This window comes from Salvelinus fontinalis, chromosome 34 (assembly GCF_029448725.1).
Source record: "Salvelinus fontinalis isolate EN_2023a chromosome 34, ASM2944872v1, whole genome shotgun sequence".
Taxonomy (NCBI): Eukaryota; Metazoa; Chordata; class Actinopteri; order Salmoniformes; family Salmonidae; genus Salvelinus; species Salvelinus fontinalis.
The window spans coordinates 17,883,386-17,910,519 of NC_074698.1; the positions used below are offsets into that span (position 1 = coordinate 17,883,386).

Consider the following 27,134-nt stretch of genomic DNA (forward strand, 5'->3'; position numbering starts at 1 on the left):
TCTGCAGTCTCGTGGCGTGCTTCCTTATTTCGCCAACTTCCGTCTCATTTCAGAGTTATCCACACCTTTTGTGAACCAAAGGTAAGCTAGCTCCACTTTTACCCTATATTAATGAAAACTCCTGTTTATCAGCCCCTACCTCTGTCAGTGTTGACATTATTCCGTTCTCATCCATGTATAGGTGGTTCTACGAGGTGCTGAAGTACCCTCGCTCGGACCGGTTGGTTGTGGCCAACGGCATGGCCATGGCAGTGGTCTTCTTCATGGTGCGCATCTTCGTTATGCCTCCCTACTGGGCTCGGGTGTTTGCCACCTTTGGTACGGAGGCCTTCGAGCGCTTGGGCATCGGTGCTCAGGTGGCCTGGATCACATCCTGTATCGCCCTGGACATCCTCAACACCATCTGGATGTACAAGATCGCCCGCGGCTGCTACAAGGTCATGATGGGCGCCAGCGGCAGGAAGGCCAAAGAGGTCTCCCCGCTCAAGCAGAACCATGTGAATAACCACACAGACTAAGAGATACTGGCCGGAGGGGGGGAGATAGGAAGGACTTCAAGGGCTCTTATAGCCCCTGCTAGCTCCAGCCTTGCTATTATCTCCATACCCAGAAATCATGCAGCCGAATGGAGTCAGGTCCTCATCAGATTCAGCCTCACAGAATGAGACTGGTCCCACACTAGCTTCTGTACCTCAGTGTTTCATCAATGGTATGGAGGTACCCTGGCTGAGTTTTGTTGGAGATGACAGAGTAGCTGTTAAGGACACTCATTCTTGTTCACCTTCAACTTCAACCCAAGCTCAGTCATCTGAAGTGCCTGTGATGGACAGGTGAAAGCAATAAAAGAAGAAACCGTACTCTGGGTCTGTCGGAAACTCCCTCGGCCATCATTTACCCTTTTCAGTTCCCTGACCCGTCCACCCAGAGGAGAGCCTCCTTCTTTGCCCACAGAATAAGGACCTGTTAGTGTGCCAGTTTGTGCTAGTTTGACAGACCGAGACACCACAATGCCTCTTACTGCATTTGCTGTGGCCTCCTTTTTATGAACACCACCTATATCGCCAGCAGACCGGTCCCCCGCTCACAGCAACAGTTCAGATTGAATCCCCACTGGATTTCCCATCCACAGCCTGGATGCACATCCAGGGGAAATGGAGACAGGGATGTGGGGATTGGATCCTACCGCTAACGCCAACTCTCCGGAATCATGTTTTTCATTGGACGCTTTTGCCTCATCTCATCCAGGGTCTGGCTGTGCTGTGTTTGGGTCTCAGTTATCTCATTTGTTCCTCCTGTTACTCAACATCAAAACCAGGAATTGACATCAACGCGTCTTAACTTCACTACACTCATAACCCTCTGTCACAGCGGAGCTGTTAAATCCATCCAGTTTGATGCTTCTGTTCTACCTCTCCCCTGCCTCCCCTGCCTTTATAAAGACTTGTCAGTCCCTCCATATGAGAATAATCTGAGTTTTTTTCTCCTTCTGTCAACATGTTTTAGCCTTTGAAAAGATCTCATCCATTATCTCTAGTTCAGTGGACTGGAAAGGACGTTTTCTCTCAGTTTCTCTGGAGATTTTCCCAGCCACTGCAGTGTAACACTACTGTTAAACACAACACTTGTTCTAGTGTCTATCTAAGGTACCTCTGGGGATTTTAACTTCCATTTTTCTCTATTTTCTGTGTTATATTGAGAACTGAATTTGGAACGAGCGTGTCCCTTTTGGAGGGAAGCATTCTCCTGTCTTAGGTGCTGTTCTGCCTACAGGGTGGCAGCCATAGGAATGCTAGAAATATGATGTTCCCAATCGTTTCTATAGATATTCATGTAAGATCAATTATGAATTACCTATCAGACAAGAACAGCCATAAGCTGGCAATGTTGTACTATATGTGTAGCCATGTAAAGTCCTACTGTATTACTCAGTTGGAAATCGTCCTTTCAAATCAAGTTGATTTGATTGACTCAAATCACTGAGAGCTTGTAAAGAAAACATTGGATTATGATGATTTATACTCTAGTTTGGATCACTAAACAGGATAAATATGAATTGCATTAATCTATGGGTTCCTCTGCACTTCATTTTAATCAGTGCATTTTATGTTTTTCACCCAGCTGTATTGAGTGCATGTTAAGTGTTTTTGTTTTCTGTCCTCCTCCTGTCCCTAAAGCGTTGACGTCGTTTGGGACGGGGGTCTGAAATGTTTGACTGTTCACTGTGGAATTAAAGCACACTCCCCATGATAGAGCAATAACCTTTTGAGCCCCTCCATGTACCACCGAGGAGGGTTGTTTTGTCGTGCCTTTACGTAACAGGAACTCTAATGCGGTCCGGTAGAGATTAGCATGACATTTTAATGTAAAACTGCTGTTTTCCTATTTTCTCGCTATTGCAATCTCTTCTCTCTATGGATACTGTTATGTATATATTTTTGTACCCTGCACAATAATGAATCCAGACAAGTATTCTCCAAAGTTGACCCCTCTGTAGGGCCTGCTTGTTTTTCTTCTGAATACGGGATCGGGCCTCGATATGAATGTTGTGGTGGTTCTAGTGACATTAGGAGGAGTGGGAAGTGGCTTAAGTGGTTATGACCAGAATGAAGATGAGATTGGAATTGTAATTATTGTCATGTAGTTACTCAGCTACTTCAGCTCGGTTGAGAAGCTAGTGAAATTCAGCTCACTCTTCTCACCCAGTCCTCCAATACTTCAAGCTGTGAATAGAGCAACATGTTTGTATCATTCATCAGTCAAGAAAACAATATTTTCAACTGAGTACATGTGTAGCCTGATGAGATTTCTGGTTCGCCAGTAGGCTGTGGTGCGCATTTAAGTCTGCTTCGGATGCCTGTGAGAGAGGTTGTACTTCTGCACAATGTCCAATGTTTGTACAAACTATTCATTGGATGTGTAGTGTTTCACTGGCTTCAGTTTGTCTGTGGTGTGTTGAATTGCAATGTAGACCTCTGGGTGATTTTAAAAATAGTCAAAGTTTTGGTTTTTGGAAATGAAGTGACACGGCAGTTTCTGTAACATCATGCCCGAGTGCACTTGTATCTGCAAGAAATAACCGTGTGACCTTTTATCCCTTTGAAAGGCTAACATTGTGTATTAAGAGAAGGTACAGATGGTCTCAGGCCCTGGTGAGAAACGAGGACTTGTTGTAGCTCCTGGAAGAACTGGTAGAACCGTTGTATTTATTTCAGCTGCATTGCATGCATTTCATTTCTTTTGTAAGGTTGAACTTAGCAGCGTCTCAAGACTTTTAGCCATTTGATACTAAATGTCATGGATTAGCCAGAAAATAACCTTTGACTGAATCAATGAATTCTTGCCCCAGCTTTTTGTGGCCTCTCTCGGATAGTCTTGCTTCACCTGTGGAGCATATCTGTAGACCGCAGCAGTCGTATCCTTTAAGTCACAAGGAGGTGCGGAGATGGAACAAATGAAGTCAAGAAAATAACTAATATACATGATGGTGATGAAACGAGTGAACATGAACTAATGAGGAAGAAAAGCATAGATCAAATGTTGCCAGTGGGTTTTTGGTTGTTTTTATTTCTTATTTTAATGCAATTTATTGTTACATTATTTTCTGAATATTTTAATGTGAAAAGAACAATACACGGGCCTTAGGGTCCCTGTCTCAACACCATGTGATTTAGATTGTGTACAATGACCACTACTAATGAAGTCGTTGTAGCACTGAAAGTTCAGACTTACTTGAAAGTTTTGCTCTTCAATAAATTTGAAGACAGAAAAAAGATTTGTCTCAATCGTTGCTTTTTGGCTTCAGAGTAACAATTCAAACACCATTGACTTTCATGTATTTTGTTTACACTGGTGCACACAAACTGAGACAATTTCATAAATACTGCATGTTGGATGCATCGTAGTCAAAATGCGTACAGCAGTGTTGGATGGTTCTAAGCCTTCTAAGGTATGTCTTGCTCAGTCCAGTCTAGCCAGTCCATCACATTTTAATTGTCACATGCTTCGTAAACAACAGGTGTAGACTAATAGTGAAATGCTTACTTACGGCCCCTTCCCAACAATGCAGAATAAAAATAAAAGTGACATGAGAAATAAATACACAATGAGCAATGATAGTTTGGCTATAGACAGGGGGTAGCAGTACAGTTGATGTGCAGGGGTCCGAGGAAATTTAAGTAGATATGTACATATAGGTAGGGCTACTGCGTGGCGCAGCAGTCTAAGACACTGTATCTCAGTACTAGAGGCGTCAATACAGACACCCTGGTTCGAATCCAGGCTGTATCACAACCGGCCGTGATTGGGAGTCCCATAGGGCGGTGCACAATTGGCCCAGGTCTTACGGGTTTGGCCGTCATTGTAAGTGAGAATTTGTTCTTAACTGACTTGCATAGTTAAATAAAGGTTATATAAAAAAATGAAGGGATAGTGACTAGGCAACAGGATAGATAATAGTTACCTGTGTGAGAGGGTGCCAGCTACCGCTCCTCTTCTGCCCATTCTACAGGAGTTGGAGAGAAAGAAGCATCTGAACCACTGTTTGGCTCTGATTGAATCCAGCTCTACTGTGTGCGCCGGTCAAGGGGCTGGGTCACAGACTGGGCCTGGAGAGCGTTACCAAACATGGTCACATGAGACTCAATGAAAGTTTCTTCTGCTACACACTCAAAACACACACACACACACTATGTCACCTACACTAGTACACAACATAAATGCCCAGACGTCAGTGCTTGTAATGTTTTTGTAGTCTGACTGAATCTGCAAATCTGTTGGTGCTCCTTGGATCACAAATCTGTCTGTTTACTGTAAGTGGATAGTGTATTTGAAAACACGGATTCGATCATTTAGGTCTATAAGTATTAGTAAAATCTCCTTTTCCATTTTTACATAGCATCTTCACAGCTTTCAGCAGTTACATTCAGCATTCAAGCTCCCCATGTCTTTAGCCAGCACTATTGAGCAACATATTGTTACATTAAACTAACAAATGCAGTATTGGGATGTTTGAGGAGGTATTTGTGCAGAAAGCTTTCCCAGCCTTAAAAAAACTACTCTGAAATCAACATTCCAGACTTCTGAGAGGCTATGAAAAGTAACAGATTTTTTACAAGGTACTTGAAACCCTTGACAATTCAGTGGGGATTTAACATGACTTTTAACCAGTTAATCAAATAGCACTTTGCTATACTATACTATACACAAACATTTTATAAAAGCACCCAAACACTTGGGTATTAATTCACACAAACAATTATTAGTCAAGCCCAGAATTTGTTTAAACTTTCAGTCCTACTGTACATAGACAGCCAAAATGATGATGCTAACACCCCAGCCTCCTGAATTCTTCTCAGCCTAGGTTGAGGAGGCCTTCTACCCTAAATAGCCAGACAGAGTGGATGAGGGTGTGGAGAGGGGGGAGCTGGAACTTAGGAAATGACCCTCTACCATCCAGAACAGCAGTTTTCTGTCTCTCGCTGCTTCTCCATCTTTCTCAACAGTTCCAGCTACACATGTGCACATTTATTTGCTTTGTCAAATATTATGACTTGCACAATTTGTCTGCCTCTCTTGGATCTCGTAGCTCTCCCAAAGCCTCAGTCTTCTCATCTCCCTTTGCCTGAGCTCTGTTTGTATCCTAGGTGTCCTTCCTACCAAGGTGTACCCTCTCTAATGCCTCTTTTCTTGTGTTTCTAATTCAGTTTGAGTTTAAAGTTGTAAAGTTATCCAAACCTTGTCATCTCAAGACTCCATGCAACACAGTATTTCCAGTATGTTAGCGTTCAAATAAACAGACCATCATAAGAGGTTTCCAATCTGGAGGTGTGGTATGTTCCCTATGCTTCCTCTCACTGTAAATGACCCACAAAAGACCCACTGCACAGCAAATATGTAACAGTAGTTCGTTATCAGTTTGAGGGATTCCACTTTCACATCACATTACATCTGGGCTGCTCCAGCCAGTTATGGCCCTTCCTTCTCCCATCATGCCCAAATAAAGTGTCCAAATTCCTCCTGTGTGCCTCTTCTCTCCTTGAGATGTTTATAAGACCCTTGCTTGGTCCCACACTCAGCTACTCTCTCTCTCTCTCTCTCTGTGCTTGTGCGCTTCTGTATTTCACTGACAGTCTGTTTATGGCCACGTTACATAAGGCTCCACTATAATTTTAGTTTGTCATCACAGTTGCAGCCTCATACCTAAAGTAATACTTTAAGGTGAGCTTTAAAGGGGCAATCAGCAGTTGTTACATCCATTTTTAGACATAAATTAATGTTTCCATTGATTCTTGAAGAATGTAACTTATAAATGCCTCATGAGCTTAGTTTTAATGTCCTACCCCATCAGAACCCAAAATATAAGCATTTTATACTCCAATGTTTATAAACAAATTCAATGTAAACAAACACTGTATACCCTCAACATGGTTAAAACTATAATGTTGATATTATGGATGGTCAGTCCTTGCATCCATAGCTCTGACTATGAATTTGAGAGTGATTATATTTCTCCAGCCCCATCCCTCAGCTTTTTACCAAAACAGTGGTTATTGTTTCAACTGCTGATTGCCCCTTTATGGTTTATGAGTCCTATCTTCACAAACAAGCTCTATCTAAGCTTTGCTTAGTGTACCTTTTTCTGGTCATTGTTCAAGTGTGCACTCTCAGATTCACAGTGTTCCTCAAACTCTTCATGACTATGTCCTGTTATTAAATGTCAACTATTGGGTTATAACATAGTTAACATTGTTAATGGTGCTCAGTATTTAGATCAGTAGCTCAGTAAGAGTCAAAGCTTCATAACCTCTTGGTTTATACACTGTAGACTACTGTGTGTAAAGATGTCTGCCAAACTCAAACTTCTACTACCACTACAGCTAGCCTATCAGGCTGAAACTCATTTATCATCAAAAAATGTGCGACCTTTTCCACACAAATGCAGTGCATTTGCAATCGTCTGAGCTGAGGCATTATTACTCTTCTCAACCCAAATAATTTACTTTTATAATGTTGGCAGGTCTGTGATCTTCTAGAAACATTATAAAACAGGTATTTCTCCACTGATGTACTGGTGGAAATAGTTAATTTGTCTTTGTCGCAGGCAGAGAAAGTCCACCTGACTTCCACTCTTCTTCATTTGAGAAGCCCTGCAAAAAAACACATTGGTGTCCCAACGATATGCTCTAATGTGTAATTACACTGTAACTGGAATTAGTCATTAATTGTCCATCATTGTCTAGGAACATCCATATTAAAAAACACTTGGAATCATCATTGTGAGGTTTGCAGACAGTTTCACTGCTGCTCTACCATACTACTCTTGGCATGTTATCATCAACTTGATTGATTTACAGTAATCCTGCATGTATTGTTACTGGGCCAGGGTGTTTGAACTCCACTATTCCAGCACTCCCACAGCCCTCCACCATAACCCTTTTCCCCATCCTCCATTCCCCTCAGTGCTTTTTCCAGAACCTTCTCCTCATGCCCTGTCTGGTAACGCATTACCACCATATGTGTGGGAGAGTAAAAGTGGGACAGGACAAACAGCAGTAGGGTGAATCATCATGCTGCTCTCTGGGGAGCAGTGCTGCCTGTTCCCCTTTGACACTCCACAGCCCGCTGGCTTTGCATTCCATTCCCTTGTCATCTGCCTGTGGACGAGCAGAGCAGTGGAGTGAAACACTGGGGTATAAGAGGAAAACCAGCTCATTGTTCCAAGTGACGTCAGGCCCCCAAGCCATATAGGTCAGACCAACGACCTCAAATGAAACTCTATGGAACACACTATACTATATGTGTGGGTACAGGGGGTGTATGGGGGTGTTGTATAGGAATTGACAAGATGGTAGAAAAACACTTGCCAACAAGGGTGTTTATAACTTTTTATTGGCTTCTTTTCGAAGAGATATCGTTTTTTTTTTTTTAAGGCGAATGTAGTATTTAGTTCCAATTTTGTTATGGAAAAACCAAAACAGGAATTGTAGAGCATCAGGGTTGAAAATGGTACAGGAAGAATACATATAAAATGTGAATCACTACGTAAATACATTTGGGATACATTTAATGTATTATTATCAGGATGAATCATATTGCTATTCATACTGAAATCATTTTACATAAGAAAGTGAGCAATTAAATATGCTCAAGTGAGAAAGTATCCATTTAGCCTACCTTTTCAATATCTGCTTTCTTAACCATCCTTGACCATGACCATAATTAGGGTTACGCTGGTCTTGAACCTCTTTGCCCAACAATATAAACCAAGCTTCTTCAGGTTTATGATGGATGGGTCAATACTTTCAGGCCTGACAAATAATTCTGTCATATAGGATCTACATCTACAGTAATGAAACACCTTGCAGCATGTATAAATATTACTTTATAATACTTTGTATAAATATAAAGTTAAATGTGTAATTCAAAACTCTAAAGGTCTGCCTTGACCTGTGATTGTGATGGAGACCCTCAATTATTTAATAATAGCTATAGGTCTATGAATTTGTGATGTGCTTGAAATTTATTTCATTTGGTAATGAAAGTGAAATTGGATGCAGTAAAATTAGGCAATTGAAAAGGATCATCCATCCAACATCCAATTCCCCTTATTAAGGTGGAAAAAGTGACACCGAGCGAGTCTAATGCCATACTGGTGACATCACCCAGAGGAAGAGGCAACGTCGGGATTGGATGGTGGCCCTAGCCAATCGCGCCGCACTCCAGAAATCCACAGATGGGAAGAGTTTAAAAAAGATTGAGAAAAGTGTTGCAAAGTGGTCCACAGCCTCACCAGAGCGAGCAAGAACGTTACAGAATCTGAATAGTCCTGCAACATCCGCGGGTCTGTCATATCAATTGGAGTCCAGGGAGAAAGAGGACTTTGCTGTGGGTTTTCTCGTGCCAGGATAGAGGGGTGTATTTCTCCATTTTTAAATCTCTGAATAATCAAAGATAACTATGTCAAAGAATTTCAAAAGTGGACCATCCTTCGGACTTTCTGCCGAGGTCAAAAGTAAGGTATGTATCTCGCATGTCATGTAGCTTTCCTTTTAATTGAAATGAAAATAATGGGGTCTTTGCGTAATTTGCATCAGTGGGCCAAAAGAATGCTCGCGCTCAGGAAGGTGCGCACTTGACGCTCGCATATCTTGTTGTCAATACGTGCATCTTCTCAGATGTATTAGTTCTAGGGGAACCAATGGTATATCGAGGGCCAATAATATATTTTTGCTTTCTGTTAGGAGATTTTGTCAAATAGGCTTTTTGGACCGTCAAATTGGACTGTCAATGGTGATCATGGATTAATCATTAGGCCTATACTGATAAATGGCAGCCTACCATTCTGACAGTTTACTTTATCGTTTAAAATGTGAGGGCATCCAAACCAATTGTCTCTGATTCATAACTTTGAACTGGGTCGTTTAGATTACAAGTGATATCACCTAACCTGTCTGTCACAGAGCACAATTACAGAATTACTCCCAGATGAGCCCACAAGGTCTGATTTCAAGGTGTCTCTAGAAGGCTACCAGTATGTATATATTTTTTAAAGGGTCAATCTGTGATCGCTACATTCATTTTGGACTTTTAAATTCATGATACCCATTGATTCTTGAAGAATATGACTTATAAATCCTTCATGAGCTTAGTTCATTGTTCTTACCCCATAATCAGAACCCATCAGTGGTTACATTTCTACAGACCCATCCCTAAGCTATTTTACAAAATCAGTGGCGGTTTGTCCGCTTTGTTATTGTTTGAACTGCAGATTGCCCCTTTAAAGTCTAGGCGAGAACTAAATGAGTCATCAACATCAACCAAGAATCAATGGACCAGCTACTGTAGGCCTACCATGTAGGCGACTGTGCTGTCAACATCCACTGATGTTTGGGAGAGATTGTATTTTCATTGATAGTGCAATGACAGTGATGCACAAAATGTGTTTGTGTATCATAACTGCTGACAACCCATGTTCAGCTTGAACATAGCATGACTCTGCCAATGGGATCAAATAACTATCCCAGGATATTCCAGAATTCTCAACTCCATGTCTGTCAATGACAACTGAATTTGCTATCCCTATCATCAACCTTATCGTGTTGGAAGAGCCGTGGTTCCTGCATACATAGTGGTTTCCTATCCATACTTTCATAGGGGCACTCTTCAAACAAACATTTCCTTATACTTGGCCACCATGGTTAGTGCCATCATTAGTGCTGTAGTATAGAAATAGGTCATATTCAATAGTGTATCAGTCAGTATATATATATATATATATATATATATATATATATATATAAATATATATATATATATATATATATATATATATATATATATATATTTGTGTGTGTGTATATGTATGTATATATATAATGTATGGTGGTTGTGAGGCCATGGAAGTTCATCATAATGCTAATGCCAGATTGTGGATGGTAAGTGCCAATGGCATGACATCCGATGACAGTGGATAGGCTCCAGAGATTGACAGACAGGTACGTCAGCAACCTAAACCTCCTTTTAAGGTGTCCCTGAGCTCTGTCTTACAACCTGAGCAAGTGTCTCTCTGTAAACAATTTACACTCCAGTGGGGAATGACAAAACCCTGTTGAGGCAGAGGAGATGCAGACAGAACAAGGCCTTGTGGATTCACTGGAATGTCAACCTTCAACATGATTGTTTGTGTCCAGGGGTGAAAGTTAATGTAATGTATTCCCGGTACAGGGACCTCCTGGGTGTGTACACACTTAAAGAAAATCTATATGGGCCTAATCATAGAATTACATATAGAATCCCTATTAATTTAATAGGATCTCTACAGGCCTAATAGTAAAGATTTGTCCTTTAACTTTTAAAATGTATTAGCCTACCTTTTAATGTGGCATAAACATGACCGGTCATGTGTTTTCATCTGATTGTCAATCAATTACTTCAAAGGATAATGTAGGCTACCTGCGCAAGTTACTCAAGGACGTCTGAACAACAGGGGGTGCGGGAATAGTTTTTAAGCTATATTTAGATATTTTTCTGCTTTTTATTATGTAAAATTTGTTAGTCAACTTGTCTATAATTAGATCCTTACAGCTCCTCTTCTGTCATTACTTGATGATCATCTAGAATACTAGATAAAGCCTTGCTAATGATGGCATAAATCGATAGAATGATCAATGCATCATCTACAATCTATACTGAACAAAAATATAAATGCAACATGTAAAGTGTTGGACCATTTTCAATGAGCTTAAATAAAAGTTCCCTGAAATGTTCCATATGCACTAAAAGCTTATTTTTTTTGCATCCCTGTTAGTGAGCATTTCCCCTTTGCCAGGTGTGGCATATCAAGAAGCTAATTAAACCACATGATTATTACACTGGTGCACCTTGTGCTGGGGACAATAAAAGTTTGGTGATATAGCAGTTTGGTGATATAACACAATGTCACAGATGTCTTGACGGAGCATGCAATTGGCATGCCGACTGCAGGAATGTCCAACAGAGCAATTGCCAGACAATTTAGTGTACATTTCTTGACTATAAGCTGCCTACAACATTGTTTTAGAGAATTTGGCAGTACGTCCAACTGTCCTCACAACCACAGACCACGTGTAACCATGCCAGCCCAGGACCTCCACATCCGCCTTCTTCACCTGCAGGATCGTCTGAGGAGGGGGAGTGGGGGTGCTGAGGAGTATTTCTGTCTGTAATAAAGCCCTTTTGTAGGGAAAAACTCATTCTGATTGGCTGGGCCTGACTCACCAGTGGGTGGACCTGGCTCCCGAGTTGGTGGACCTATGCCATCCCAGGCCCGCCCTCCTGCGCCCCTACCTAGTCATGTGAATTAATTTATTTAAATTGACTGATTTCTTTCTATGAACTGTAACTCAGTAAAATCTTTGATATTGTTGCATGTTGCGTTTAAATATTTGTTCAGTATAGGTGACATAGTTAAAGTTTCTCTTTCATTTCTGCTTCTCTCACGGAGCGAGGACGTGTAGGGACCAGGGAGATTTCCAAATGACATCTGTTTGACTGGTTTAAAGGAAATGAAAAGCTGTGAAAACGATCCAACATGTTTCTGATAGTATTTCAGTTCCTCTTGGATGCATATTTAATGTGGCTGAAAATTAAATACTGTCAGCTTTTATGTAGCTGATGAAAATTGCACTTTAAGGCTACACAACAGGTCCCTAAAAGCGCTCAATCCCATTCTCTCAAGATGCTGAAATAAATAAATCGTATTTCTCTACTCTTGTTCCCGAGACAAAATTAGCATTTGGTCTATAATTTTACTGCGAGGAACACTTAATTCTGCAGGAGATAACATTATAATAGGTGACATGTGAGGTCTACAGTCAGTGTCCAGACTTCAGTTACTATTCCAACTATTAGGCTACTCCACGCTAAAATAATTTTGGCATCCATACAGCAGTGCCTTTTGATAAATGCAAAGAGACATCACTTACAAAACACCAAAGTGTTCTGACTGACATTCGGTGATTGTCCTTCATTGGGCCTACACAAGTCTTGTAACCTGAATTGATGTGTATACTGCTGTCCGCGTGCATCTCGGTCTTGGCCGCTCCTCTCTGTCTTATCAAAATGTCAGTGTTATTGTTGAACCACACTGCATTTTGGAGCGTATTACACAAGTTTTCAAGTCTATTCGCTAATTTTTCATGAGAATGACATGCGGTATGATGAATAGTGTGATAGCCAACAGTTTTCTTGAAATCTGTTTTAATAATTGTGATAGGTTCATGTTTTACCGGTATGACGTAAACCCACTCTTTATTTTGCCGGTACTCCATACTGGACCGTTCCGTCCTACTTTCACCCCTGTTTGTATCAACTTAAACCATTTTATTCCTTATGCCATGGCCTACACTGATTTAATTTATATTCTCTCCACTGAGTTCATACATGAAAAACACTGATGGAATCAATGGATAGGTTCCAACTTTGGCATCAAAGACTTATACATTTTTAAATAAATGAACCAGTTCTGATTACATGCCTGACCTCCTGACACAGTTAAATGAAACTCAGACCAAAATACCTTGGCTGGCTGCAAGTGCTGTCTGCAGGTCTTGGCATCTCATTATCAGATGTGGTTTGCCTGAGTAGATCGCCTCACTGTAAAAGGACAGATTCCGGAAAACCCAGAGGGAGAGAAGGAGCACAGGGAGGAGTAATAGGGAGAGCTGTTTCTCCCAAGTTTGGTGTGATGGACTGGAAGCTACGCAAACCCTGCTGCTTTGAAATACCTGTTTATGTTGGATCCTGGTCTCACAAGCCCTCTCCCAGACTGTGAGTGAGCAGAACATTCAGAAAAGGAGAAAGCGCAACGTGAGAGGGGGGCTACAGACCCACCATAGAATTTCTGGTATTAGGGGGATGCGTTTGTGCCAATAGGGAAATACAAGGAAGCGGAGAATCAGTGTTTCTCCATGCAGGAATGTCCCATGTACATTTTACATTTTCTTCCTGTTGTTTTTTAACTCTAATCTTCATTGTTAGGTTTTATTACAACGGGTAGGCTTTCAAAGGAAAGTGGAGAGGAACGTTATCCCTCTGTTACAAGATGAGGAAGGGGGATAATAGCTCTGATGAATATCATAGTTCTATGACTCGTTTACTATAGTTACAGTTTGTTGTAAGATAATTTGTATTTTTTAGGTAGCCAAGCATCTGTCACAAGATCATTCATCATGCAGAACTGACAGTTACAAGACATTAACCTGAGTGTCTGCAGATGTTAGGATGCAGTCAAATCCAACACATTTACAATGCATTTGGGAAGTATTAAGACCCCTTCACTGCGTTGTTTTCGCTTTGTCATTATGGGGTATTGTGTGTAGTGGAAAAATAATAATTTCATCCATTTTAGAATAAGGCTGAAATGTAACAAAATGTGGAAAAAGTGAAGGGGTCTGAATACTTTCCGAATGCACTGTATAACCTTTGACCTCTGCCTCTTCAGTTGGCCCAGAAGTATGACCCCCAGAAGGAGGAGGAGCTGAGGCTGTGGATCCAGGACGTAACAGGCAAGAAGATCGCTGATCCTTTCATGGAGAACCTAAAGGATGGGGTCATCTTGTGCGAGTGAGCGAGCGATACTCTCCTCAGTACTGTGGCCATGCAGAATGTCATGCAGAATGGCAGAGCATATTGTGTGTCATATCACCATATTACTTTCTTTTGCTTCCAATATCATTCAGTCTCATTAATTTCCCCACTGTTAATGATGACTGGGCCACTCAAAGTCAGAACAGTATTTTGACTGTTGTTCTGTGCTTTCTCTTTCCTTGTGTGTAGACTTATCAACACACTTCAGCCAGGATCTGTGAGAAAGATTAACACTTCCCCTCAAAACTGGCATCAGGTAAGCTTGTTCTGAGACAGAACAATTGTTTTTGTATTATTATATAACATCATGCCCATCATGACATGCAGTAGGCTGTAGTTATTATAGATACTTTGCATAGTATTGAGCAGCATAAGCATGCCAAGAGTCAGTAGTTTTTTCCACTCCATACTTTTCATCCACTGAACTCGCTGAAATATTTAACCAGATAGGTAGTCTTTTGCTTGGCATGGTGTTTATTTATTTACATTCCAAGCTGCAGCTACGTTGTTTAATGAGGCACATCTCAGCGTGCGTCTTCAGATCTCTTTATATAAGACTCAAAAAGAAAACAGCACTTTTAAGTGTTTGTTGAGGCACTTCCAAGAATCATCCATGACATACAATGTTACTAAGAATCAATGCACTCACGTGTGGTGGTCCCTTTGTCAGGAATAAAAGAGAAAAAGATTATCCAGCTGGTGAGTAGGGCTTTAAAGAAAACCCCACACAGCTGATCATTCTGAAGTCCTGAGTCTCAAATACAATGACTATTTAAAGAAACATGACAATATCAAAATAACAAATAACTCAGTAACTGGTGTCCTCTTTGTTTGTACTCTTGCTTTTACCTCAGTGGACCATTTGCTCTTGGCTAATTCTTTTTCCTTTTCATTGCCTAGCTGGAAAACATTGGCAATTTTGTCCGAGCCATCACAGTTTATGGTATGAAGCCATACGATCTGTTTGAGGCCAACGACCTGTTTGAGAATACCAACTACACCCAGGTCCAGAGCACGCTCATCACCCTGGCTGGAATTGTGAGTGGAAACCCATAGAGGAATCTCAGTACATTGTACAGTACTGTATGTAGAAAGTAATGTCAGTGGCTTGTAAGAAACCTACTTATACTTCACGTGAGGATCCATAATCTGTTTTTCTAACCTTCCACTCTTTCACCAGGCCCAGTCCAAAGGTTTCCACTCCAAGCATGACATGGGAGTGAAGTATGCAACAGCACACCAGCGCCGTTTTGCCCCAGACATGCTGAAGGAAGGGCGCAATGTCATCGGCCTGCAGGTCAGAACAGTCTTTGTATCATATACACCTTATACACGAAGATATCACTGTTATTACAGGTGTAATATAAGTAGTAGTAGCATGCTATAACATACCTTCATTTGTTTTTAGTTTGGCCGATAGGATTGTTTTAATGGTATTATAGTTCAGGCATAACCAGTGCACTACCTTTGCCTGCCTTACAGATGGGTACCAACAAACTTGCCAGCCAGAAGGGCATGACATCTTATGGCACGCGGCGTCACCTGTACGACCCGAGGGGGGGAATGGAGAACCCTTTGGACCAGTCCACCATCAGCCTCCAGATGGGCACCAATAAGGGTGCCAACCAGGTGGGGCCCCATTTGATTCCACAAATAGATATTCTCTGGTAGAGATAGAATTGACTAACATTCTGCACATCTTGGGAGTTTTCCCTCTCTGCCTATCATGAAAGCAATTAATATGATATAAAATATTACACTTTGTAGCCTATATCTAATCCTCCCCTGCTTTTCTTCTTCTCTCCCTCTCTCAGTCTGGCATGACGGCCCCTGGCACCAGGAGACACATCTATGACAAGAGTCTGGGCTTGGAGGAATGCGACACCTCCACCGTCTCACTGCAGATGGGCACCAACAAGATGGCGTCCCAACAGGGCATGACCACATACGGCCTCCCTCGGCAGGTCTACGACAACAAGTACTGCTCCAACCCTGATGAATTCGTCAACAACGGAGAAAGGGCTGAGTTTGACGGTACTATGTACTATGACTAAAGAGAACAGAATAACCCCAGTCCCCTCCTCTCAAGAACCCCTCTCCACCAGCAAGACCACCCAAACTGTTATTTACTGTTTTCATTATTCTCATCCCTTGCTGTTTTTTTTGTGATCAACCATTCAAATAATTTTTGTCCTTTGAGGGGATTTATGCCTGGTTCAATCTCTTTGACCTTGTTATTTTAAATCACTTTAATGTAGTGGCCCACACCCCTCTCTCCCTTTGCAATGGAGATTTTTCTATTCAAATACGATGAAAATAAATACTAAGAAATACTAATAATGTCAAGAGACCTATTCCTTAATCAATCTTAATGTTATGTATTTTTTATTTATAGATCTTTTATAGTTTATAAACATTTTGATTTTCAGTTGTAGATCCCCCATCCAGCTTAAACATTGAGAATAAAGGAAAAAGTTCCTTGAATGGAAAGAAGTGACCGACATGTTGCTGTTAACCTTTAACCCCTGAGGAACAGGAGTCGGCTCTGGGATTCAATCCCTCTGGATGACTCGGGGCCCACAGAATCAGACTGAGTCTTCCAGGACACAGGGACATGGACTAAAAACTTTGATCAGATGTATTCCTTATAACTTTGCCTGTGTATGCACCTCTGCACTGCTCTGACATCCCTGCTCTAGCTCACAGGACTGCCAACCAGCCATTTTATACCACAGATGGAATATTTTTTCTAGTATTCTTTAAATCATTACAATATCAGTAGTAGGGTTCTCAAACCTGATACTTGAATTAATGTAAGCCCCTAAAGGCATTGTGAAAAGCCAATAGATTTGAATATTTTTAGTGTTATAAGCAGTATTCAACACGTCTCGCATACTTCATTAGTGGTAAACAATGCAGATTCAATTTTAGCCATTGTGCCAGCTATGTTAATGTGGATGTCATATAGGCCAGTTTGCATGAGACAAGTTGTTATAATCCCCCTATAGTCTCCATGGCACACAGCTTTAATATATTGCTGCGCTATTTGCACTTTTCATCACCTTGTTGAATGTGTACATGGATAGAATTGCTTATGACTAGAAGGCAGACAAGCCAGGTCGTTGAGAGCCATAACATCTGCACGTTGTTATACACGAGATAATGGTCTAATTAACTTCCACTTAGTCATAGCTCAATACAGCAGACCCTGTATCACTAACTACTACATGATATGGGGTACCCACCGCAGATCTTGAATGTAATGTGATTTTGAGCACTGCAAGATGTGTGTCATTCTGTGGATTCATTAATCACCTTGTACCAGCAGTCGCAAATTAATAACATAAGTCTGTAACATATTTATGCTCGGGATAACATAGCCTAACACAGCTGCTAATGGTTTAAACATTAAACTGTGCATGCTTGACCAAACCTTTGAAAAGCAGGCTTGTTTGCTTGCTAAGAGGTTTGTTCAAGATCATGTGTTGCACCTGGAACGTTCCACAGAACACATCTCTATGCCTTGCATGCTCATGTACAAAGCATGAATTGGTTATGCCTTGTCTACAGACTGCTTACAGGAAGGAAAACGATGTGATTTTTAAAATTTGGGTGAACTATCCATTTAAGCTAAATTTGAAAGGTATTGATATCAGTTACTGGGCAGTATTGTAATATGTTTTTAAATAGGAGGTATTGGAGATAAAGCTACATAAAATAGAGTCCCTCCTGAGGTTCTGACCTCTGGAATTTATAGTGATGATTTGTCAAACTTTTGAAGGCTTAATACTTTAAAGGGAACGTTGTTTGATTCTGAGCTCATAATCTGAATGCCATGTTGCATTTTCCCCCCTACATTACTGTGCCATCTAGTGTTTTGAAATCCCTTTAACATTTGGGAAAAAAACAGACTACATTCCACAGACTTAAGGTAAAAGTCATATGTACCACAAGAGGTGTCTTTTATTAAAGCACCAAACTTATTCTGTATAGTCACATGTCTAATAGCTAGTATAGTCACATGTCTAATAGCTAGTTTAGAATGAGAGCCAACAGTGCCTAGCCAAAATACAATTGGCAATATTACCCTCTGATCTAAAACATGTCAATGTTGTTCAGACTATCAATTGTTCAGTATTCTGAAAATCTTCTATTTATTTGGCTTTCACTTACAATGAAATTAGCTGCAATACAATAAAACACATCAAAATTACAATTCAATTTGGGTTGTGAGTGAAAAACTTGCCACCAAGTTTGTTCTAGATATTTTAACCATTTCAGCAGTATGTGACAGATGCAGTTAGGTGTGAATTACATTGATGTGTTTATTGATCAAGTCATTTCCATACAAAAAAAACTTAATTGAAATAAAAATCATGACATAAAAACTACAGGATCACCCTTTTTTTTTAATTTTTACAAATGAAATCTACTTGCTCCATTAAAGGGGGACATGGCAGCTTGGGAAAGTCTAAAGACATATCCACCAACAGGCTTGACTGTAAAACATAACAAATGATGAGGTGGTTTGAAACTTTGTGGGATTCTCTAAGATCAGGACCATTGGGACATTTCATTGCCCTACCCCCATCCCACCCTGCCACAGAGGGAGAACAGGAAGTGTATCTTTCTTCATATCAAATCCATTAGTGTGTAGACACTGAAGATTTCACAGATGTGTTATCTGTCTTTGTTTGTTCTCCACATTCACTACTTGACAAAGCCCTGGCCCAGCCAGAGATATGTGACCCATCATAGGGAATGAGGGGTGAGGTCAGACAGGAATAGAGTCAGGGGGACCACTGCTACTGATTGGCTGCTTCGCAAGCATCTATCCAATCACTATAAACATCCACTGGTTCTGAAAGGTCTGGAGACAAATGTCAAGGAAAAGTTCATTTGGGAGGTACAGTTGTAAAGACATAGCATTTATTTTTATTTTTTAACAAATGCACAAGCCATTCTGTGAGCTATATGGTGTATAGATAAGTGAATATAGTGATCCAATCAAAGAATTGAAAGGATACAAGTAATGGGAGTCTGGAATTCTTCCAAGCAGACGGTGCACGATATTATTCCTGTGTTTCGAGTGCGTTCCCTGAAAAGAAAAAAGAAAATGTGCATTTGGATAGGGTGTTACGATATTATTCCTGTGTTTCGAGTGCGTTCCCTGAAAAGAGAAAAGAAAATGTGCATTTGGATAGGGTGTTACGATATTATTCCTGTGTTTCGAGTGCGTTCACTGAAAAGAGAAAAGAAAATGTGCATTTGGATAGGGTGTTAGGATATGTATCAACATGTAATCAGTGATCATATTTTACAGCCAGACCATATACTGTTCTAACACAACCAAGTGAACTTACATTTTGACATCACAGGACTTCTCGTGGTTACAAAAGGGACAGGTGAATTGGGTGTCCAAGTTACCCGTCAGTTTCTTTTTGGGAGGTGGCTTCCTCTTTGACTTTCGGCGTCCCATTCTCGATGTATAATCTGTAAAATACAATAGCTACATTTTTCTGAGTTTACAAAACAAGTTCTGTTGACGGTCAAATTCAATATAATAATTAGGTCAATCGTGTTAGCTAGCATATATTATATCTACTGTATGGTGCTGATATTCATATGATTTGGGGCAAAAAAATCATATGCTGCGTTCATCTCGTAATCTCGGAAAATACTACTTGTAAACTAGGACCAACGAGATGTGTGGGTTCATGTGCTTTGAACTCGTTAAGAATGCCGATTGCTGGTTAATGGAAAACAAGCTGTGTCAACCATGAACGAAAAAGTACAGCTTTCATACTCATAGACATATTAGTGTTAAAATAACACTTTTATAAATCATGTTTTGTTGTTGAATTTAACTGCTGAAATTGCTGTTATCGAGGTATTGGCCTTAGTAGTTGATGTCAGAGACAGAGTTCATCATATGGTCCAGCAAATTGGAGCACAGGGATAACAGACAAGTTTCCCATTAGTAATTACGAGTTGGAAGTGCGTTGAAATTTACTTTCCCCAGTCCTATACCCCTATTTGCAAATTTACGAGATATAAATGCATAAATATTCTGCCGCTATAGACCATCTGCTAGTACGCATGTGCGAGCTAATACTTGACTCTTGTGTAAACAAACACATTTTTTTTGGACCGAATTTTCCACAAATTCAAATTATATTTTCGCTAATTTAAAAAAGTCAGATGTCGATGATTAATGCTACTATTTTCTTGTCGGAGCCATGTTCACACTACACAAACGTGTAGTAGCTAACGTTAGTTCCCCGCCATCGCGCATGGACTTTTTTTTTTTTTTTTTTAGCTTGCAGCTATAATATAGGAGCTCAACAATACTTCCTTTTATACAAAACGTCCTGCAAATTCTGCAAGTCCATTTCCAACAATATTTTTAATTGCATGAACCGTTTATTTTGGGATGATTTCTGAAGAGGTAGCTAGATAGTATTAGCTAGTAACGTTAGAGCGCGAGGAAAACAAAGTTAGCTTGTGTTAGCTAGCTAACTAACGCTGGCGTTGTAAAATGCTAGCTATGCACATTTTTTTTTTTTAATGAGGAGAATCACACATGTAATTTAAAATCGTGCTGGATGTATAATTTAGTTGTTTGCATGTTAGCCATATAATAAAGCACGCTGGATTAAGCATTTTCTTACCAGATAAATGACCCAAGTAATGACGCTAACAAATAGAAATTGTATCCGGAAATTATTCTGAACTCTTTCATCTGATTGGAAGATTAAGGCGCTTTTTAGGGTTGTCATTGGTCAAACAAAATATCAACCCGCCTCTCAGAATTTATAAACCTCTTTGATACAATCCCAAAATATATACATTGATTATGTAGTCTACCACAGGAGGCTGCTGAGGGTAGGACGACTCATAATAATGTCTGGAATGGAATAAATAGAATGGTATCAAACACATGGATATAATGTATTGATGAGTTTGATTACCATTTAATTTATTCTGTTCCAGCCATTACTATGAGCCCGTCCTCCCCAATGAAGGTGCCACCAACCTCCTGTGTTTAATAGTCTACAGTACATAATTATTGATTAAAAAAACTGCCTTTTATGGGAATTATTGATAAAGAAATGTGTTGAATGCACAAAGCTCAAACAGAAAATAATTGTCAGTGTAGACCAAATTTTATTTTATTTGGCTGTCATAAAGAAGACAGTGCGAGACAAGGTAGGGCAAAAGGTAGAGGATTCCAGCTATGAACTTTATTTCCTTCTGCAACAGAGACAAAATTAAGAATTAACTTCTAATGTGGTTTACCCTTATAACATATACATAAAATTAAGTGTGCTTATTAATTAGATGATGACATGAATTACTGTTGTCAGTAATAGATGAGAAACAGCAAAGCAGGATATTAGTGTGCTTTCATTTACCTGGCAGACACATTGATTTCCTCTTTGATCTTTGGTGTCATTCCTTTGGCACATGTTCCACTTTGCCCTTCATCTGAATCTGAATTGGCTGGCATAACCCTCTGTCCTATTCGTTCAGTTCGGCCTAGTATGCGATGTAGGAGACCATGCACACAGCAATAAAAACTGATCTCAGCAAACAGAAAGATACACTTTGTATTTCAATGCAAATGCTGCATCTTTTGTAGATCAACAGCAAGTTAATTACCAGATATCTTACATGTTTTATTGGGAGCCTTGCCTTTCGATATTGTTATAGTCTGAAGCTTATTCTGTAACTCAGAAACATCTGATCTAGGGGAGAACACTTGTTATAGGGATGCATCATCATAATTCCTTTAGTAATAGCAGTCTGTCAGATTGCTTGCCATGCTCGTCTACTCTAACCTCACCCTAGAACTTTCACCTTGCATTTGACCTGAGCATGTCCTGAGGCCTCGGCAGTTTGAGAGCGTCGTCCTTCATCTGATAGCTGTCAATCATCCTCTCCAAGCACTGAAAATGGAGCCAGATAGACACATATTCCAGAACATGTCACATAACATTAGTTAAGTTTCAGCAGTCCAAATAATTATAGCCCAAGTACAGTTCAGAAGATTGTTTCAAGTGTAAAGTTTGTATCATTTGTTTGATGAGTGAAATCATTCAGGTCAAAGTGATTTGGGGGAGAGAAATGTGAGCTCTGAAATACCATATCTTTGCAGTACTTCTCTGTCAATCTGCGCATTGTTTCATCTCTTAGTTTTTCTAAAAAGGAAAGGAAAACTTGAGTAAGGTTTTAAAAAAGCCTCCATTAGAACAACATCATGGAAGAGGGTCTTGTTCTGAAAAACATAAAATCAAACTTGCTAAGCAGGCCATGAATGTTGTGGACTTCCTCCCTTAGCTCAAAAATCTGCTCCCACAGGACTCTTCGACTGAAGAAACAGACAACATACACAGAAAAAAATGGAGAGGGAAATACATGTTATTACTGCATTAGCCCACTGAACTAAAGTCTACTTATCATCATGCAAGTGTAGTTCACCAAAGTATCCCCACCACACCACACTTCAGACTGCCTTATCCAGATCTACCTGTGGTAGAGTTCCTGAGAGATGTGGTTGATGGCAGCCTGCCTCTGGATGTCTGAGGGGTGAGTGCTGGAGCAGGAGGCTTGGAGAGTAGGACAGGAGCAGGGAGAGTGGGACAGGAGGCTGCGCAGGTAGTGGAGCTCAGTGTAGACCTCACAGCGTAGGCCCTCAAAACGCTCCTCAAGGTGCTGGGCGGCAACGTGTGCAGCCAAATGGTTCACCTCGGCTGGAGGAACAAGGACAGTTTGTCATCTTTAAGTCGTTGTTATGACAGTGCTATTTAGCCCTTATGACAAAGGGTTCAACTAAAGTAAACAGTAATAATAATAATCAGGAAATCAAGAGTCAGGTGTGTTTCAGGCGTGATTGTGTTGTGAACTCCCTTACATTGAAGGACTGCCATGGTATTGAGATTCTGGGTTCTCTCTGCCTCGTGCATGAATAGAGTTTTGCACAGGGAATCAATAGTCTACAAAACAACAAATATTAATTGAAACAATATCCCCTGAATAAAACAGTAACCAAAACAAGCCACCCAAGAAAACAGTAGACAATCGTGAATATGGGAAAAATACTACATTTTACAGGAAGCAGTTAGTCACCTTGGCTTGTGTTTCAACCTCTGACCTAATTCTTTCCACAACATCTCGGAGAGACTCCTGAGATTCACCTACTGCTACTAGAAGACAACTCAAGAAACTCAGTGAACAATGACCATGCAGTATTACACCAGGCATTGTCAAGTTATGTTAGTTTCTGATGATCACATTGACACAATAACACTTACACACCTTCAGCAGGAAGGAGTGGTGGTTCACACTGAAACAACAATCGACATTGTATTAAAAATCATTCTAACAAACTATTTTGGTACTGTATGACATTGAGTGCCAAATGTGTTTTCAACTCACCAAGGCCCTCTTGTCGACCATGTCAACTGACATGAGCTAAGTAAATTGTAAGTGGGTGGATAAAAACGGTGTCACAATGACAAGGCGGGGCCGTAAAAATCGATACGTTCTATCTCACTGATGATTGGTTCGTGGGTTATAACTCAACGTAATATTCATTCTGTAATGATGTGATTTGTAGATATTGCTTGGTGGGCGTGGTTAATGGAAATTGACGTTTGAGAGAGGAAGTGTTGTTCTAGTGTTCGATCAACGGGAGTTGCGAAGAGTGTTTCCCTTCAGTCAACATACCACATTCAGGTAGTTATTTTTCAGTTGAGTTAAGGAAAAAATAAGACAAACAAGTGAAAAGCCACTTTCCTCTCTTTGGAATGCACTGCAACACTACATGCGCGCAGTTGTGTAACTCTCCTAACGTTAGCTACGAATTACTATGTTAGCTGACTAACGTCAGATGAGTTGTGCTAGCGAAATTTGTAGTTTATCTGACAAATGCAATTCCACTTATGGTTTCCAATTCCCAAAATGTGATATTGAATTAAGTATTTAATCCTCAACAGTATATCATTTTTCGAATTTTTGTTTGTTAGATAGCTAGCTATCCAACTTTGAAGTATTAGTCTTAGTAAACTGGTCAGAACTCTTATCTCTCGAAGCCACTATCACTTGCATGCTAATCAAGCTTGCACGTGTAGACGGACCACTTTCCAGTCCTCAAATTATGCTGTTTGAAGGGGCTTCCAAAGGTCTTTGTTGAATTAGAGGGCTTTTGAGTGGGGATGTGTTTTTTGGTTTTATGTCCCCAATGCTGTAATGGAACTTAATAATTTATCTGGGTTGCTTGCTAACATTTATCTGGGACTTTTTCTCTTTTTGTCCCCCAGATTAATACCATGGTCACAGAAGGGGAGCCTACAGATTTGGTGAAAGTGCTGCACCTGCTGGTGCTGTCCTTTGCATGGGGAATGCAGTTGTGGGTCTCCTTTATAGCAGGTGATGATAGGGGATGAGCAGAGGAAATATGTTAGATTGTAGGGTTTTGCAAACAATCGAAGTGGCATATCAAAAGAAGCCAAGATTAAGAATTTGAGGAACAGTATTTGTCTCCCCATTTCTCTCACTTACATTATCCCTTTTTCCCACCCACAGGTGTTGCACTGGTGAAGCAGGTAACACGGCACACCTTTGGGCTGGTGCAAAGCAAGCTGTTCCCTGTCTATTTCTATTGCCTACTGGGCAGTAACTTTGTCAGCCTTGCTGTGTATGCAGTCTACCACCCCAGAGAGCTGCTGGATTGGCACGAAAGCCTGCAGGTCATATCACATTCTATTTTGTAATTTAGGGCAGGATTCAATCTGTACCGCTGAAGCGTTACAGATTGCACAATCGACATGTAAAGATTATTTCCGATTTAGATAATGGTTGTATCTACATTATAGACGTCACCTATGTCATCGACAATTCTGAATAAAAATTGTTCTTCCCCTATAGATGGCTCTGTACTTTGTGGCAGTCATCATGGCAGGTCTAAATGCACAGTGGTTTGGCCCGTCTGCCACAGAGGTCATGTTCAAGCTGCGGGAAGTGGAGCAGGAGCATGGTCTGGGGAACCAAATAGGGATAGGGAGCCAGAGGGAAGCCTACGCCAAACTCAGGGAGCAGGACCCCAAGTACAAGGCCTACAAGAGCACCTTTGGCCACTATCATGGCCTGTCCAACCTATGCAACCTGATTGGGTTTATCTGCACAACCACCAACATAGTGTACACAGCTCTCAATTTACACACCATTTAGAGATTGTGTATATGTAGTGTTTGGTGACAGGTTTTCATATTGTCTTTCAATGAGGGGATGTATGTATCAAGTGTCTCAGAGTAGGAATGCTGATGTAGGATTTTTGCCTTTAAATCACAAAAAGATTCCATAGGTTTCTGATCTGAACAATCAGATCAGCTCTGGAATGAAAATCTGAAAAGATCTGATGTGATTGGTCAAGACCAATTAGTTGGAAAAAAATATCAGAATTGGCTACTTGTGTAAACACAGCTTTAGGCATATGGGTCTGATCTTAGTTCAGCACTCCTAATGAGACGCTTGATGCATTCGGCTCCCGAACATAACGCTTAACCATATTTTTTAAAATGTGCCTTTTTAATCTAATTGTTTCACCTGTCAATAGAAAACATAGCACACAATGTCAAAAGATTTCAACGTATTTTTGGTCTTTCCCTTGTCAAACCAGGAAAGGATGAATGTAATAAAATGAAATAAAAAAATAATAACGTTAGTGATCCTCTTGATTTCCCTACAATTATTGTTCATTTTACATTGATGTACTTGAAGGGTAGAGCTGAAGTAGAATGTTCAGTGATCTTGATAATGTTTCAAAACGGAGGTTTAACACTTACACAGAACTTGTAGATAAATTTTTTGTTGTTGTTGAAAAGCACAAGATTCTGGACTGTTATGAAATGGGACATTGTATTGCTTGTGACTTCCACTAGAGGGTAATGTCTGCAAAAAAAACTTTTTACAATCATTAGGTGGATATTTTTTAACAACATAACATTTAGCGCAGGGTTGTTGCACAGAATTATGTACTGTGAATAAATTACAATTATGGAAATTCCTACAAATAATGAATTCAATAGCACCAATAATATTGTTAAGTCATCTTTGATGTTGAAACAAGAAAATTTAGTTGTTACCCTTGATGGAAGCAGGAAATGCACTCCTACAGTTTGAGCATTTTCTTTGGAAAATCAGGTGCAATACAGGGTCAATAACATGCAACATACTGAGACCAGACCACACAGTTGGTGCCCACCTCTTGAATAGACTGGTTCTAACTTCATTATTGTGATGTACATCATGTAAAAAAAATAATAACAGCTTTGAATAAATGGACCGACAAGTGCTTTGCTGGCAAGCCTGGGAGGAGAGGGATGTCTTAATAAAGTTAGAATATCACTAATGGATAACTGGACAGAACCCAAAACTAATGGTGTTTCAGAGTGAGTGAAAAGGCTTCTACAACCTACATGTTGTAATGTATTAGTCTGGTTGTTTTAGCTGTATGCATGTATGTATCTTTATTAGTGTTAATGTCAAACTACAATGTTGAGATTTTGACTCAAAACAGTTTACAGTGACAGATCATCAAGATGAAACCGTTTGGTATGGAAAGTACAGGGAGAGTGACAGTGTCATAAGAAATCTTGTATAGATTCCTTATCATGCCTATACTGTATGTCTCTCAGCAGTCTGGGCCACTCTTGGATCAGAAGAAAATACTTCCTCTTGAGATGAGCCTTGTCAGACAGGGTTAAGTGGCACCAGGAAATGGCATTCTTTTAACTCCAGCAGCACAAGTTCACCTACTCTCTGATTAGGTGAGATTTCAAGAGAAATCTCTCCCTATGTAATTAGAGGTAAACCAGGCCACCAATTCTTTGTTTATTTTTCAAAAAAAGGAAAAGAGACCAAATTATTTACAGATATGCAGGTAGACCACAACCAAACTCATTTACTCCCCATGTTACATTACCCAGATACCACAGCAGGTCAATGAG

At 40.3% G+C, this 27,134-nt stretch overlaps 5 protein-coding genes across 9 annotated transcripts in view; 3 read left to right on the forward strand and 2 right to left on the reverse strand.

Annotated features, from left to right (window-relative positions):
- LOC129833369 (TLC domain-containing protein 4-B-like) overlaps positions 1–5,807 on the forward strand; it is a 43,188-nt gene extending 37,381 nt beyond the window's left edge. For all 3 annotated transcript variants that reach the window (XM_055897924.1, XM_055897923.1, XM_055897922.1), the window contains exons 6-7: positions 8–81; positions 182–5,807. In XM_055897924.1, coding sequence (XP_055753899.1) covers positions 8–81; positions 182–518 — 411 coding nt within the window. In that variant the 3' untranslated portion in view covers positions 519–5,807. The remainder of the gene's footprint in view (positions 1–7; positions 82–181) is intronic.
- Positions 5,808–8,688: 2,881 nt separating this feature from the next.
- Positions 8,689–18,515, forward strand: LOC129833366 (calponin-1-like). The gene is made up of 7 exons (XM_055897918.1): positions 8,689–9,015; positions 13,979–14,100; positions 14,314–14,380; positions 15,025–15,162; positions 15,305–15,421; positions 15,607–15,753; positions 15,939–18,515. Exons 1-7 carry the CDS (start codon positions 8,956–8,958, stop codon positions 16,176–16,178), a joined length of 891 nt encoding a protein of 296 aa, XP_055753893.1. The 5' UTR covers positions 8,689–8,955; the 3' UTR covers positions 16,179–18,515.
- On the reverse strand, positions 18,432–20,903 carry LOC129833371 (transcription elongation factor 1 homolog). Its single transcript, XM_055897927.1, has 4 exons — positions 20,796–20,903; positions 19,488–19,617; positions 19,152–19,222; positions 18,432–18,994 (listed from the first exon to the last, which is right to left on the reverse strand). The coding sequence occupies exons 2-4, from the start codon at positions 19,601–19,603 to the stop codon at positions 18,930–18,932; spliced, it is 252 nt and encodes an 83-aa protein (XP_055753902.1). The 5' UTR covers positions 19,604–19,617; positions 20,796–20,903; the 3' UTR covers positions 18,432–18,929.
- Positions 20,904–21,271: 368 nt separating this feature from the next.
- Positions 21,272–23,674, reverse strand: LOC129833367 (uncharacterized). 3 transcript variants are annotated; one of them, XM_055897921.1, is made up of 11 exons: positions 23,563–23,674; positions 23,443–23,470; positions 23,254–23,327; positions 23,039–23,120; positions 22,655–22,877; positions 22,428–22,495; positions 22,270–22,325; positions 21,985–22,073; positions 21,799–21,872; positions 21,540–21,663; positions 21,272–21,378 (listed from the first exon to the last, which is right to left on the reverse strand). In XM_055897921.1, exons 1-11 carry the CDS (start codon positions 23,593–23,595, stop codon positions 21,369–21,371), a joined length of 861 nt encoding a protein of 286 aa, XP_055753896.1. In that variant the 5' UTR covers positions 23,596–23,674; the 3' UTR covers positions 21,272–21,368. The 3 variants fall into 3 exon arrangements, 2 of the variants coding, with proteins under 2 accessions (XP_055753896.1, XP_055753894.1); XM_055897919.1 differs by having other exon boundaries at positions 23,254–23,330; XR_008756062.1 differs by lacking the exon at positions 21,272–21,378 and having other exon boundaries at positions 21,634–21,663; positions 21,799–21,867; positions 23,254–23,330.
- A 78-nt stretch (positions 23,675–23,752) lies between these two features.
- Positions 23,753–25,849, forward strand: LOC129833370 (transmembrane protein 205-like). Its single transcript, XM_055897926.1, has 4 exons — positions 23,753–23,862; positions 24,447–24,555; positions 24,712–24,875; positions 25,054–25,849. The coding sequence occupies exons 2-4, from the start codon at positions 24,456–24,458 to the stop codon at positions 25,354–25,356; spliced, it is 567 nt and encodes a 188-aa protein (XP_055753901.1). The 5' UTR covers positions 23,753–23,862; positions 24,447–24,455; the 3' UTR covers positions 25,357–25,849.
- Positions 25,850–27,134: the final 1,285 nt, after the last annotated feature.